This window comes from Oncorhynchus mykiss, chromosome 22, assembly GCF_013265735.2.
Source record: "Oncorhynchus mykiss isolate Arlee chromosome 22, USDA_OmykA_1.1, whole genome shotgun sequence".
Classification (NCBI taxonomy): domain Eukaryota; kingdom Metazoa; phylum Chordata; class Actinopteri; order Salmoniformes; family Salmonidae; genus Oncorhynchus; species Oncorhynchus mykiss.
In genome coordinates, this window is record NC_048586.1 from 5803756 (window position 1) to 5820043 (window position 16288).

At 42.8% G+C, this 16288-nt stretch overlaps 1 protein-coding gene across 1 annotated transcript in view; it reads right to left on the reverse strand.

The window, feature by feature from the left end:
• Positions 1-1857: 1857 nt before the first annotated feature.
• LOC110501283 (striated muscle preferentially expressed protein kinase) overlaps positions 1858-16288 on the reverse strand; it is a 94774-nt gene continuing 80343 nt past the window's right edge. The window contains exons 27-38 of the mRNA XM_036959578.1: positions 13576-16249; positions 12961-13116; positions 10608-10724; positions 10114-10281; positions 9471-9603; positions 8432-8586; positions 7372-8143; positions 6615-6854; positions 6018-6241; positions 5463-5538; positions 4878-5027; positions 1858-4446 (exon numbers count right to left, since the gene is read on the reverse strand). Of these exons, the coding sequence (XP_036815473.1) occupies positions 4203-4446; positions 4878-5027; positions 5463-5538; positions 6018-6241; positions 6615-6854; positions 7372-8143; positions 8432-8586; positions 9471-9603; positions 10114-10281; positions 10608-10724; positions 12961-13116; positions 13576-16249 (5109 nt within the window). The 3' untranslated portion in view covers positions 1858-4202. The remainder of the gene's footprint in view (positions 4447-4877; positions 5028-5462; positions 5539-6017; positions 6242-6614; positions 6855-7371; positions 8144-8431; positions 8587-9470; positions 9604-10113; positions 10282-10607; positions 10725-12960; positions 13117-13575; positions 16250-16288) is intronic.

Genomic DNA, 16288 nt, shown 5'->3' on the forward strand with positions numbered 1-16288 from the left:
CTGCAACACATTCAAGGTATATACAGTGCCTTGCGAAAGTATTCGGCCCCCTTGAACTTTGCGACCTTTTGCCACATTTCAGGCTTCAAACATAAAGATATAAAACTGTATTTTTTTTGTGAAGAATCAACAACAACAAAAAATTTTTCAGTTTTTGATTTGTTAAAAAAGTTTGAAATATCCAATAAATGTCGTTCCACTTCATGATTGTGTCCCACTTGTTGTTGATTCTTCACAAAAAAATACAGTTTTATATCTTTATGTTTGAAGCCTGAAATGTGGCAAAAGTTCGCAAAGTTCAAGGGGGCCGAATACTTTCGCAAGGCACTGTATATGCCTTAGGTACAAAACTCTGAACTTAATCATTATCAACCTTGCAAGCTGTTCCGTTCCAAAAATATTTTGCAACTAGTTTACTTCTCAACGTACTGGAGGTGTATTGCTCAGTACTTATTGGTCTTCATACATCAATAGTTACCCTCTCCCTTTAAATGGTAATACTATCTTCACAATCAATTGAAATACATTCATCCAATAAATCAAACATTTCATAATTTTATGCAAAACTCTGACATGACACACAAGCAGCCATAAAAGCAATCTCATACCTGACCATGGAATTCAACTAGAAGAATCCTGCTTAAATACTTAAATCAACTTCATGACACACATCTGCCACATCACTTCATGATTATACCACAATTAATATATAGCATACAGTACCAATCAAAAGTTTGGACACACCTACTCCTTTAAGGGTTTTTCTTTATTTGTTACATTGTAGAATAATAGTGAAGACTTCAAAACTATTAAACAACACATACAGTGGCTTGCGAAAGTATTCACCCCCTTGGCATTTTTCCTATTTTGGGATTTTTGTGGGGTTTGCATCACTTGATTTCCACAACATGTGTACCACTTTGAAGATGCAAAATATGATATATTGTGAAACAAACAAGAAATAAGACAAAAAAACAGAACTTGATCGTGTATAACTATTCACCCCCCCCTCTCAAAGTCGATACTTTGTAGAGCCAACTTTTGCAGCATCTCAGAGCCAACATTATAGCTGCACATCTCTTGGGTTATGTCTTTATAAGCTTGGCAAATCTAGCCACTGGGATTTTTGCCCATTCTACAAGACAAAACTGCTCCAGCTCCTTCAAGTTGGATGGGTTCCACTGGTGTACAGCAATCTTTAAGTCATACAACAGATTCTCAATTGGATTGAGGTCTGGGCTTTGACTAGGCAATTCCAAGACATTTAAATGTTTCCCCTTAAACCAGTCAAGTGTTGCTTTAGCTGTATGCTTAGGGTCATTGTCCTGTTGGAAGGTGAACCTCCATCCCAGTCTCAAATCTCTGGAAGACTGAAGCAGGTTTCCCTCAAGAATTTCCTTGCATTTAGCTCCATCCATCATTCCTTCAATTCTGACCAGTTTCCTAGTCCCTGCCAATGAAAAACATCCCTACAGCATGATGCTGCCACCACTATGCTTCACTGTGGGGATGAGGTTCTCGGGGTGATGAGAGGTGTTGGGTTTACACCAGACATAGCATTTACCTTGATGGCCAAAAAGCTCAATTTTAGTCTCATCTGACCAGTATCTTCCTCCACATGTTTGGGGAGTCTCCCACACGCCTTTTGGCAAACACCGAACATGTTTGATATTTTTTTTCTGGCCACTCTTCCGTAAAGCCCAGCTCTGGGGAGTGTACGGCTTAAAGTGGAGCTTTGCAGCTCCTTCAGGGTTATCTTTGGTCTCTTTGTTGGCTCTTTGAATAATGCCCTCCTTGCCTGGTCCGTGAGTTTTGGTGGGTGGCCCTCTCTTGGCAGGTTTGTTCTGGTGCCATATACTTTCCATTCTTAAAATAATGGATTTAATGGTGCTCCATGGGATGTTCAAAGTTTCTCATATTTTTTTATAACCCAACCCTGATCTGTACTTCTCCACAAGGTTGTACCTGACCTGTTTGAAGAGCTCCTTGGTCTTCATAGTGTTGCTTGCTTGGTGGTGCCCCTTGTTTAGTGGTGTTGCAGACTCTGGGGCCTTTCAAAACAGGTGTATATATACTGAGATCATGTGACACTTAGATTGCATACAGGTGGACTTTATTTAACTCATAATGTGACTTCTGAAGGTAATTGGTTGCACCAGATCTTATTTAGGGGATTGATAGCACGCACCACGTTTCCATTGAATAAAAACATTATTGTTTTTAACAAGTTATTATTTTTCATTTCACTTCACCAATTTGGACTCTTTTGTGTATGTCCATTACATGAAATCCAAATAAAAATCCATTTAAATTACAGGTTGTAATGCAACAAAATAGGAAAAATGCAAATTGGGGTGAATACTTTTGCAAGGCATTGTATGGAATCATGTAGTAACCAAAAAAGTAACTTCTAACTGGTACTCTATCTACACAATAAATATATTTTGTTATATATACTGTTTCAATGTTTGATAACGAAGATAGCAAAACTTAGAATCGATTAACAAAATGTAAAAAAAAAAGGTGAAACCTAACAGTTTCATAAATTAACATTTTCCTAATCTGCGTGGATGTGACATGCACCTACATACATTTATTTTCTGAGTAAGTAACCATTTGGCAATATACCCAAAACAAAAATACATTCTTTCTCCAAGCATCATCCTAATTTAAAGGTGAGGACCTGCATTATGAATAACTGATGAATAGTTTGCAATCATATGCATTCTTACAGTAAAAAGCTGTGGTAACACATTGCATTAACATGTGGTTGTCGTCATCCAATCAAGATGACCCAATCAATATCTGATCGAGATTTGTTACGCCTACACATAGGAATAAAATGTGTCTCATCTGCCCACAACGTCAATTCAATATTGTGACCAGGTTCTCTGGTCCCGTCCTGTATGCAAATTAATCCAACCTGCCTTGGACCTCCCCTTATGACACAAGCTGTTTAAATCAACAGAAAACAGCACAAGTTTATAGTCAATAGTTTTATACTCTCATCATTACAACCTTTGTTTGTTACCCAGCGATATAAGACATAATAGGCTACTGTCCCAATAACCTCGATCTGTCCACAGCCGTAGTAATAAATATTCAGAGAATCTCCCATCCCTGACAGCCACCACACAAACGAGCTAAGTATCTGGATGTGTGTACAATTAATGCACAGTATAAATACAAATGACAGGCCCTAATGCACAGAGTAGAAACAGAAACATGTTAAGTTACAGAGTAACTACAAATTGCATCTCCGAATGGTGCATCGCATTTAACCAAACAGGCCTGGACAGGTGATATTTACGCATGGATGTTTGCATGCGTCTTTATATTATTTGTAATCTTGTATTGTAAATAACCTTTAGTATAGGCCTAAACATTACCAAATAAAAGAATGTGACATGCTGGGAGAACGATCGTGGTTTAGTTTTCTCCAAATCATTGATCAGTGATAATTCACTAATGAAACATCTAATATGATAAGCTATAGCGAAACGAATGGTGAAATTAGGAAAATGCATGGATAAAAGTGGCAATCGATAAAAAGTGCAAAGGAGCACACATGTAAAGCAAATACTATTGCTTTCTAAAAGGAATAAAGCGTCAATCTGAAAGTAGCCTTAAGAGTCCTTCGTGTTTGTAGCCTACAGTATATTGTACAGTGGCCTCGTTCATGCTTACAGAAAGCTATGCACCTTTACGCATCAGTTTGGACATCTTCTGCACTGTATTCATAGCTCGAAAATGCTCAAAGATAAAATTACACATGTACTAGATGTTAAGAGAAGATACAAGATACCTGGATACAAGAGGTTTAGATAAAACAATTACGAGCTTGTGAGTATTAAAAAGAGAGAGCAGAGGTTTGGAACTTTGAGCTGGCATCCAGCCCTTGAGAAACATGTATCACACCATGAAATACACAAATAACTATTCTGTTATTGTCTCATTACAAGAACATTCTCTGTAGGGACTCTATGGTGGAGGCAGAGAGGTTGTTAATATCTCGAACCATTGCTGGATATTGTGATTTTATGTCCATTTGTCTGAAAAGCTAAAATCACAACTCATCTCACCAGGTTAGGGGGCCAAGGGGGTTGTTCGGGGCTTGATCCTAGGACCTTTCTCATATAGATTAGGCACCTCCTTTCATGCAACAGCTCCTGCCTTCATGCATTTGACACATGAAGCCGTGCTCACTGTGTGACCGGTGTCATGGGAGATGGGGGTATAGGGCTGGTGGGGGACTGGGATGAGCTTTGGTACGACCGAAGGAGGACCTTGTGCTTGGTGGCCACACCCGCCCGCAGCTTCTGCTGCTTGTCCAGGTAGTCCTTGAGGCGAGTGGTGGTAAAGGTGAGGGTTTGCCGCCGCAGCCGCATCAGGTAGGCGTCCTGGAGCCATGAGTTGTTGTAGCAGTCCTTGATGGAAGGACGGGCCCTGAAACAGAGGTCACTCCCAGGGTCAAGCAGCGCTAACTCAAAATCACAAACTATCCCACAAGGGACTGATAATAAATGCGATACGACAGAAAAATACAAATTCTATCATTCATTCATTCATTACAGGCTATGGCAGCCATTGGCAGCAATGTTGAACGGGTGTAGGTGTGAGGACTTAAATTCCTCAATCTTGCACTATCTATCAATGGCAGCAAAATATGTGTATAGATCAAGTTAACAACATCCAATGATTTGTAATTTTTCCGGTGAGTAAGATGCAGAGGTGAGAAAGTAGTTGTCCCCCTACTTTATTGATATGTCAAAGACAAATAAGAACTTGCCAATGTTAGTGCGGACAGTACATAATATAATTAATTGACCAATTCATCAAAAGAAAACGGCACTTAATTGGTATCAATTATCGCTTACCAAGGGTAACTACAGAGGACCTTTTTAAAAAACAGAGAGGCACTTTGAGACACGTTCTGGTAGAGTTTTCCCACATCAAACTTAGCTGCCAAGATTCTGGCTTCAGTCTCCTGTGGATCATTCTCCATGAAAGGCAACCTGCCGCTCAGCCTGAAAACATTTGAAATGGGTTTGGAATAGGTTTGACAGAGCACTTAAAATAAACAAATTAACAGTCAATGATTGTGCAACTTGAAAACGATTGAAATGGGTTTAAATTGGTTTGACAGAGCACTTGCAATACACAAATTAACACAGTCAAAGATTAATGTGTAACAATTTGTGTTTTTAGATATTTAAATTCACTTTAAATAAAGTTGTCCAGCTGTAACACTGTGTAGATGGCCGCACTTTATTGTCATTTCCGTTTCAGCTCAGTCAACTCAGGAAATTAAGTGAAAGTTAATTAATTAATTAAATAACACCCTTACAGAACTGTAAAAAGACTATTGACAGTCATGAATGGTATGGTTTGAATGAACTGGGAATTGGCTTGAGTTCAAATGTGTTCAAATGGCATTGGCCCAAAGCCTTGCTCGTACTCACATGATGAAGGTCAACACGCCCACACTCCAAATGTCAGCCGGAGGGCCCACCACATCCCCCTTCAACATCTCGGGAGCTTTAGGGAAAGGTTAGGAAAAATAAAAAAGGTTAGGGAAAGGTTAGGGAGATAACGTCTGGGCATTCAGCTATAGGAGGACACATAAAGGGACACAATTAAGGTGTGTTTACATACCTGGTATTAACATATGATTAATTGATCAAGTATGATTAGATCATTATCTATTTATCGCTCTGTGAATCTATACATGGTATAAGCTGACTCTTACTGTCTGTGTCGGCATTGTGCCACAGAGACAGAGCGGTGGACTACAGAAAATTTGCTGCACAGAACACATTTTAATATGTTTGAAAATGTTCATATTGCCCAAGTTTACAAGTTTTCACCTTCAATAAATATTCTTATACAGTACACAAGGATTTCCTATTATACATGTTTTATTGATAAGTTGCTAAAATAAAAATATTCAGCCCCTGAAGTTTCAACCCTCAGGAATGGGTTGAGACGCCGCGATTTAGACAATCCTCACGACTTACACATATACTCCAGAGTTCCAACAGGAGGACTGAACTGCTTGAGGAAGAGTGGGTCAAAGTTCTGGGCGCTTCCAAAGTCTATGATCTTCACCATGTTCATGTATGTGATGATGATGTTCTCCGGCTTGATGTCTAAGTGGAGGATGCGGCGGTTGTGCAGGTAGTCCAAACCTTGCAGAACCTGAATGATGTAGCCCACCACGTCATCCTCTGAGTAGCGGAATCTGGGGGGTGGGGGGACAAGAGGGACAACAAAGGATGAAAGGGTCAATTTAATTTCAATTCTGTCAATTGAGGAAGTTAACTGAAATTCCAAATTCCTGTAATTTGATTTGAATTGAATTCATTTGGGTAAAAAATAATTCCACAAGATGTGCATTGCATTCTCAGAGGATAGCACTTAATTGAAACACTAATTTCCAAAGTGGTCCTCGATGGTAAATTGCTTTTCAATTACAAAATTTGATGGAATTGACCCCAACTCTGACCCAGGAACACTATACAGAGCAAAAGCAATCATCACGTACAAAAATATATAACAGAAATATTCCATTTATTTCCATAAGTTGGTACACCTAAGGATTTGTGCTGTCTGACCTGTCGATAAGGCTGTAGATGAGCTCTTTCCCACTGCAGCACTCTGAGATGAGCACTAGATAGCGGGGCGTGATGTAGGCCTCGTGCAGAGCCATGATCTTATCGTGGTGGAGGGACTTGAGGATGTTGTACTCCTGCAGCACCGTCTGTTTGTTGTCTGTCTCGTAGGGCACGATCTTAGCCATGAACAGGTTGCCTGTGGCGTTCTCTCTACATTCTCGGATCACGCCGAAGCGGCCCCTTTAAGACAAACAAAGAGAAAACAATCTTGAGGTGACACTTTTTTAAAAGCCTTCAGGTATTGTGTTTTATAAGCTGTTATGAGTGTACAAACCTTTAAAATGTATTTTTAATAAGGCTTATAATATATGATGTCTCTCTAAATTTATCAACATTACACCTGACTCAATAGTAATTCTAACTGAATTATAGAAAGGTCCATTTTCAGTGGGATGCATAAAAAATACAATAATTAATAACAATAATATTATGGTAAGACAGTCTTGAGGGAAATACCGTCTCTAAAATATGAAAGAAGTTGATGTCTACACTGTTTCCTTCACAGTCATAACCCCATTCAATGTTATAATCCTGAAATTGCACAATATTGAAAAGAAAACTAAAATCTATGCAGCTGTTTGATTGGGTTACTTTCTTGCATAGGTTACACAGTTCATTAAACCACTGTGGGAGCCTAATCCCTGAGCACATCACAGTGGGAGCATTGTAAACATTTCATTTTCTATGCTTCCTTTACCTGGCCTTCTCATCCATGAAGGTGTATGGTTTCTGGGCCACTCCCTGGCGCAGGGTGCTCTCACTAGGTCGTCCACCCAAGGCCGTTCTGCATCCTGACGGCGTCATACGTGTGGGTGTAACCCCACCCTCCCCTACTGGACTCGTGCTGGAAATTAGCATGACTGGGGATGAGATGGCGGGTGTGGCGCGAGGTGTGGCAGCCAGTATTGGTGCATACATGGGCACAGACAAAATGGGTTTACAGACGGCGGGCAGAGGGGCCACAAGTGGGGGCGGGGTCTTAATCATGGGCGAGACGATATTGACGGGACTCTGGGGTTTGGGGAGAACGATAGGGGGAGTGAGCTTGGTTATGATTGCTGGTTGAGACGGTGTAGGTTTCGTGACGTTGATGTGGAGGGTCTTGGCTTTGGCCGGGGCTGGGGCGTGCTGAGCCGGAAGCAGGCTTTGGATCTCAGGGATGGCCAGGTAGGATGGGACCTCACTAATAATCATGGGGGTGGAAGCAGCGCTGGTTGGGGTCTGAGGGACTATGGGTTTGGAATCAATAGGTTTAGAGGCGGGGATAGTAGCGATAGGCTTGGCCGGTAGTACAGCAGAAGAGGAAGCGGAGGCAGACGGGGTCTCTCTGAATGGGGCAGAATATGGGGCGGGGTGCACCCCTTTACTAGGCGCAGGCTTCAAGGAGGGGACGGTCATTGTTGACGTTTTGACCACTGGTGCTGCAGGGACTGTCTTCACAACGACTGATCCACTGCATTTTGTTGGCACTGTTGATTCAGAATAACACCGTTTTTAGTGTCACTTTTTTCCCTCTCGTACAATGATATAAAAAAATAATAATTTTCTATGACACTTTCATATTTGATGGAGAGAATAAGAGTTTACAGGAGTTTGTCAATCTCCAGGTTTCTCAAGCACATCATAGTGTACATGTGTGCAAACATTTAAACCACAGGGAATGTATGACAGAAAACACTCAATGTGATTTCTGTCATACAATGTGATTTTTATCTATTCATATTACTAATAGTTATTCACTAGAAAGTAGTACATACCTGAAGCGTCTAGGCACTCTATCTCTGAGAGGTTACTGTAGGGTCCTTGGCCTGCCTTGTTCACACACGCCACTCTAAACCTGAAGACGCCCTCTCCTGGCAAGTCAACCACATTGTAGTAGCAGTCAGCCACTCCTGTGGCCACGATGAGCCAGCTACTCTCAGCTGGGGGAGAAAGACCATAGACATATTTTCATGTGTTCATTTTAATATATAATTAAGAAAGACACATTTCAATCATTGTGAGAGAACAAGGCCATGGAAAGAAGTTGCATGAATCATTGGGGTAATACAACTGTGATGTCTGTCAGTGATTGAACAGAACAGCACTGCAATATTGCTAACGACCACAAGAGAGAAGTAGTGCGTTGGACTACATACATTTGGCGTATGTTACAACTGCATTTGGACAATATGGCTTTGAAATTATACTAACAAAGTAGTGTGTGAGTGTGGCTGAATCCCAAATCACCCCCTTCCCCCACCCTTCGGCTATACATTTGCGAGTCCACGCGTACCTCCGCCATTTACAGAAGTGTCCCAAAGCTGAGACAGTGAAAATGATTGAGGGTCTAGGGGCTAATTAGATTGATAGCTACTTTAGCCAAGCAAGCAAGGCTGCGGTCTCCAGAGGGAAGGGGTATCCCAACATGCTCCGCAATATATTTGGAGTTTGCGCAATTTCATACAAAAGAATTGAGAGGCGTGCCTAATTATATTTTATGTGCATTTGTTTTTATCGGATTTCAAAGCTTGACACAACACCTCCCAAATGAAATGGTTAACTGTTACAGAGGTTTCTATATTGTACATTTATATATTGTATATTGGAATTTGTTCATTTGAATTTCATTTATGTTTTATTATTTGAATCTGGAACATAAATTGCATCATTCAAGTCACAAATGTGTCCTGAAGTTGATGAGTTTATTGATCTCCTCGCCACTCTCTGAAAGTCTCACTCAGTTTTTTCAGCAACACGTGACAACGGAGGGCCCTCTGAGAGAGTTGGTAGGGGCGAGGGGGTGGTTTGGGTCACCATGACTCACCCTCTGCTTTTCTCTCCGGAGAGTAGGTGCAGGGGGGCATACTGTCTGAGGGCTTCCAGAGGACCAGGGCAGTGTTCTTATAGCGCTGGGGAACCTCAGGAGTCCCAGGACGATTGGGTAAACCTATGAGGGCAAAAAGGTATTATCATCATTGCAACTCAATCCTATTCAATCCAAATCAATAAATGCGTTATGCCTAATATAATGCCTCAGGTAAAGAAGATTTCCAGTTGCGAGAGAGTTTGTCTAAAGATAGATTCATATCAAGTTGATGGTAATTAATTTGGTATCATTTTGTGAAGTAACAGAATTCAAAATGAATTTTCGCTAAACTAGACTAGGTTAGTTGCTGTGCTGGTCAAGGGGTCTATCCACACCTAAATAATAGAAAGTGAAACATTGTCATAGAAAACCAAGAAATAACCATGAAATTATTTTTCTCTGTCCTTTTGTCTTTCTCCACCACCCCCCCCCCCTCTCTCTCACTCACTCACTCACTCACTCACTCACTCACTCACTCACTCACTCACTCACTCACTCACTCACTCACTCACTCACTCACACACACACACACACACAGAGAGAGAGATTCTCTCTGTCTTGCCCTCTCTGATGCGTGTGACTCTAACTCACAAGCGAGGGAGAGGATACAGGAACTGGAGACCGAAGCTAGAAGGTTTGTTGCCACACACTCATACAGCCCTGCATCCTTCTTGGTGGTTGTCATGATCATCAGCAGCTGCCTGCCATCAGGACGGGAGATAATGTTCATTCTGGCGTCAATCTGCAGAGGCTTCTTATCTGAGGAGGAAGAAAAAGGAACACTTTACTTTTTTTTAACCTTTATTTAACTAGGCAAGTCAGTTAATAAGAAACAATTCTTATTTTCAATGACGGCCTAGGAACAGTGGGTTAACTGCCTGTTCAGGGGCTGAAAGACAGATTTGTACCTTGTCAGCTCAGGGTTTGAACTTGCAACCTTCCGGTTACCTGCCGCCCCCAGGGTAGCCTTAAAGCCAACAGGTGTAATGCATTATGATGCAGTTATAATATATTGTAAGATTTGTTACACAAAGAGTGGAGGCTAGGGATGGATTTTATATTTAGCTCTTATAATAAGCTTTTACCTTTCATCCAGGAGATGTGTGGATGGGAGCTGCCAGCTGGGAGACAGCTAAGGGTGATGGGATCTCCCTCCAGCAGGGTGTAGTCCCTCAACTTGATGTGGAACACGGGAGGGAAGTCTGGAGGAGAGACAAATTGGGAATGTGATTAACAATGAAGAAAAATATGCATCATTTCAATCCATTTTAAGCAGTCTTTTGTTTACCTGCCTGCTGTCATCAAATGCTAACTAAGCATGTTTGTACAAACCAACCAATGCAATTCAATATCCCCGTGTCTTCAGAACAGCTGGATTTGTTGGCGAGGGATTTCTCTGCCCCTTTCTGGTGGGCACTTTGTGTGATTGAGATTAAGGGATGTTTTGAGAGGCTGATATCTCACCACAGAAAGGGCACAGTCCCATAACTAACAATGACCTACAAAAAAATATATATTTTGCTTGATAAGTATTTCAGAGATTGCTAGCTAGTCTCTTTCAACAGCTGTGTGTATCAACATGCTGTTCAGATTGATAAGCAAATTTACATTAACAAGCTACTGTGCAGTGCCTTTGGAAAGTATTCAGACCCCTTGACTTTGTCCACATCATTTTCCTCTCATCAATCTACACACAATACCCCATAATGATCAAGCAAAAACATTTTTTTTTCTTCTAATTTATATAAAATAAAAATACATGGAAATATCACATTTACATAAGGATTAAGATTTTAAATTATATAAGATACTTGTATGTTCATGAATGTTTAATATTACGATTATTTATATGAATTGCTCACCCAATATGAATTGCACATCCAATTTCACCGGATGTAGTTGACTGGTGTCCCGCTAGCTGGACACCTATCCCTAATTAATTAAACCACCTTTGACAGTGATTACAGCCTTGAGACTTCTTGGGTATGACACTAAAAGCTTGGCACACCTGTATTTGGGGAGTTTCTCCAATTCTTCTCTGCAGATCCTCTCAAGCTCTGTCAGGTTGGATGGGGAGCATCGCTGCACAGCTATTTTCAGATCTCTCCAGAGATGTTCGATCGGGTTCAAGTCCGGGCTCTGGCTGGGTCACTCAAGGACATTCAGAGACTTGTTCCGAAGCCGCTCCTGTATTGTCTTAGCTGTTGGAAGGTGAATATTCGCCCCCGTCTGAGGTCCTGAGCACTCTGGAGCAAGTTTTCATCACCTAAAGTGTTTAGGTTCATTTTGGCAATCTCCAAGCAGGCTGTCATGTGCCTTTCACTGAGGAGTGGCTTCCGTCTGGAATCTAGCTCTAGGAAGAGTCTTTGTGGTTCCAAACATCTTCCATTTAAGAATGATGGAGGCCACTGTTTTCTTGGGGACCTTCAATGCTGCAGACATTTTTTAGTACCCTTCCCCAGATCTGTGCCTTGACACAATCATGTCTTGGAGCTCTACAGACAATTTCTTCAACCTCATGCCTTGGTTTTTGCTTGACAAGCACTGTCAACTGTGGGACCTTAGTCAGATGTGTGCCTTTCCAAATCATGTCCAATCAATTGAACTTAACACAGGTGGACTCCAATCAAGTTGTGGAAACATCTCAAGGATGATCAACGGAAACAAAATGCACCTTAGCTCAATTTCGAGTCTCATTGCAAAGGGTCTGAATACTTAAGTAAATAAGGTATTTCTGTTTTTTGTTTTTTATACATTTGCAAAAATTTAAGAAAACCTGTTTTCACTTTGCTGAGGAAATTAGTATAAGGCTGTAATGTAACAAAATGTGGGAAAAGTCAAGGGGTCTGAAAACCTTCCGAAGGCACTGTATATACAATCTTGAACAAATGCACTTCAATAGCTAGCTTGATTATCTAACTGTGACTGATTTACCATTAGCTAATCTGGTATTGTAGCAGTTATTCTCCACGCCTCCAAATTCAATTTCTAGAAGGGATGTTGCTACAACTAGCCAGGTGAGCTTATATTAACCTAGCTAATTAACTACACTGACACGTTGACAACAGGCAGTACTCATACTCAGGGGGAGGAGTTCAGTGGTGTTGTTGCTTGCTTGGGCCAATGCAATACTGCAGAAATCAGGAAAGTTCAAATCAAATGAATTGCACTGCATAATCAATTTCAGACACTTAGGGATGATTTTGGTTTGATATTTAACATATGCTAATTTGGGGGACATTGACAGGTATTGTTTTTTGGACACAATTGCTAAAGTTAGCATTTAGCGACAGCAGCCAGGTAAACAAAACAAAGGCATCATCATGGATTGCTGTTTCTCCTTGTCCACTGACTGCTGACTGCTTACAGGGTAAGGAAACCAATATTAAATATTTTCATTGGGAATAATTTCAAGAAATTAAGGGCTTTAAGGATTACCAGATGCCAGTCTGGTGTACAAGCGGGAGCTTAGGGTGTCATTCTCTCTGGCAATAGCCGTGGGGATGTGAGACTCCGATACCATCTTGCCATTCTTGCTAGCACTGGTTAGGCCCCAATGGTCCCATCGGGACCTCCTTCCTACCTCTGCCCCTGCTGGAGGGAACAAATATAACTCAAACTGAAATCAACAGAAATAGTAACGAAGAAAAAAGGTGAGGTTAGCACACAAAGTGAAGCCTCTATTGGAAGTTTGTTTTTTGTTTTCTTGTATGTCATCTCAGTATGTAAGAACAAAGGTTTGCTTGAGGAAGGATGTGGGAAGGTTTGCATAATTATAAAAAAAAATGTGTTTTGAGTCTCTTACATTTACCAGTTCTCAAATGAACCTGCATCCTTAAAATTGGATTCAAGCACCACATAATAGTGACATTGTGTCTGTGCGGTGAAAATGCACCTTTTCATTGTTAAAATTACATTTAGCCTAATTCTGCTAAGTAATCATCTTGAAATTAACACATATGACCTTTTCAGGTGCAGGGGGAACATGTTAATTCAAAATGAATGTTATTTCTATATTTGATTGAACATTTTCAAGGCAAAGAAGTCTCGTACCCTTGGATGCTCTCTCCGACTTGATGCTGAACATAGATTCCATGGACTCTGAGGAGGTTCCGGTGCCTGACTGAGAAGCCAGCTGGTTTTGAGGGATACCGGATCCAGCCATACTCTTTAGGCTACGTCCCTCAGAAGTCGACCTGTGCAGAATGGATAACAGGGGTGTCTTCTTGCTCTCTGGCTTGTTGGATTCCCTTTCCTCGGACGCTATCCTTCGCTCCTCCGAGGCGCTGCGGATCCTCCTGGATATCCTGGACACCGTCGATTCGATCTTCCTACGCATGGCCATAACCGGTGACTCGTTGGGCTTTTCCGGCTCCTTGTCCTCCTGCTCCGCCTCGGCTTCTATTCCCCCATCCATCCTCATCGTCTCCACCTCCTTCCTCTCCTGGGAATGGGATCCTCTTCGGCTGCGGAGAGCCCAGGAGAGCCGGCGCCTGGGAGTCACTGGTTCTTCCTCCTTGGGCTTTTCTTCCTTGCTTTCGGTTGAAGGAGTCCTCTTGAGATGCATGGAAATCCTTCTCATAAAGCCTTCGTCCTTCTGGGTCTCGCAGAGATCCTGCACCGACTTGGATTTCTCCTCCAGTCTCCTGGGGACAAACACAAACGGTGCTCCAATGGGCCCAGGGCAGTATACATCTTCGCCTGACTTGGCAGAGTCCAAAGAGGCTACTGGTTTATTCTCAGGCTTTGACCAGTTGAGAAGCTGCAGGCCTTGCGTTAGAGAATACTCACGCTTTTTGAAGCGGGCCTCAAATACTTCCTCAGAGGCAATGCCGTAGAGGATTTGTCCCACTGGCGAGAGCTCAGACTGGGGTGTAGTGCATGGGGAAACCTTGGGTGGACTCGGTTCCTTGGGCTCGGGGGATGCCACCCTTGAATAGACTGCAGGCTGTTCCCTTGGTGTGGATAGCAGAGTGACTGGCTTTGTTGGGCCCGGGACAGATGTAGGTGTGTTTATAAATGTTGGTGCTAGAAATGGGGCTTGCACAGGGACTGGAACAACCACAGGGGTGGAGTCTGCTAACAGAGGGCTAACTAGGGGCTGAAGCAAGGGGACCATGATGGTCTGCATTATACTAGTGTACGCAGAGGTCCTACCATCTGGGAGCACAGTTAGGGCAGGTGGAGAGGGAGTCATAACATTTGCTGGTGCCCTTGAAGATGCTGGTGCTGGCGTGACCCTATGAGAACTTGTAGTAATGACCATCTTAGAAGATTTAACTTGTGCCTTCAGTTCCCTTTCTACTTTTTTTACTTCTTTTTGTACTTCTTTGTGTACTTCTTCAACTTCCCTAGCTTTTTCTTCAACAACAGGAACAGTCTCATTTTCCTCAATCTCTTCTTTATCTTTCTTCATTTGTTCCTCTAATTTAAGAACCCTCACAGGAGGGCTATACTCCCTCCAAGGAGGGATAGGCTCCCTCGGGGCCGTGTACTCTGGTTCCATCATCGTTTTTTCATGAATGGACATCTCAGTCTTAATCTCCTTGTCTATTGATGAGTCCTCTTCCTCCATCTTAGTTTTCGTCTCATGTTCCCTAGGCACTGAGCTTGGTGTGGGAAGTTTAGGGGTAGGTTCCATGAGAGTCACGGGACAGGAGTCATTATTGAATGGCTCAGTGAGAGCAGACATGGATATGGCCTCCTTTAGCCTTCGCTCCTCTATCTGAGCCAGCGGGATTTCCAGTGGTACCCCGGTGCGTCGGTGCAGGGGAACGGGCTCTGCATCATCTCCTTGACTGAAGGAGGCGCTCTTGCGAAGGAATTTGGGTTTGAGCACGTCCACTCTGGGCTCGTCGCTGGAGACTGCCTTGGTTAATGGAGGAACCCATAAGCGGGTAGTGCGCGAGTAGCACTCCAGCAACGACGACCGCCACTTTCCATCATCCATACCCAGTGTCTCCAGCAGGGGTCCTCGCAGGCCGCTCATTTTCTTGTCCACAGAGCCACCTCGGAGCAACCTCTGCCTCATCAGCTCCAGTTTGTGAGCATAGTCCTCTTGACTCAGAGGACCTGGACTCATGCTCCTCCTAGGGAACTCCATGGATACCGCCTTTCTGAGGACTTGGCCGCCTTTTTCAGTGATTTTGTCGTCTGCTCTATCTTCTGGAACGATGTGGAGTAGCAGCGCACTGTCAGCAGAGCCCCCTCTATGTAGCTGCCCCCTTCTGGGTCCACCCTCTTGCTTGTCCAACTCCAAGCTCGAGCCTCTGCACAAGGGCCTTCTAGCATTCTCGGATACTTGCGCCAACTCTGCTAACTCCTCATCCGAGGACCCCTTGTCATTTTCTTGCGTCAACCTCTTCCTGGCGCGCCCCCTACCTGTGGAATATTCAGCCTCTTTCTCTTTCCCCATGGATTCACACTCCATCGCCTCTTGGCCATGGGTGACTGCTGACCCTGAACTTTCAATAGTGCCGTTTGACCGGCTTGTGCCTTCCTGGATCTCGTTTAGAGACATTCTTGATCCGGAGAACTCCATACTGAGTGGCATTGGAATGAAGGGCAGCCTGTCAATATCTTCGTCGGAGTCAGAGGACGATGATGGTGGGGGTGAGCCCTCATTGAGGTGTCTGGGAACAGCGATGGAGATGTGGCTGGATGAGTCATTCAGCAACTCAGTGATTGGCCTCATGACCATTTTGGATTTGTAGCTGATAAGGGACCGCTGCAAAAGACAGACATAACCAAATATAAGGTGGAAGGA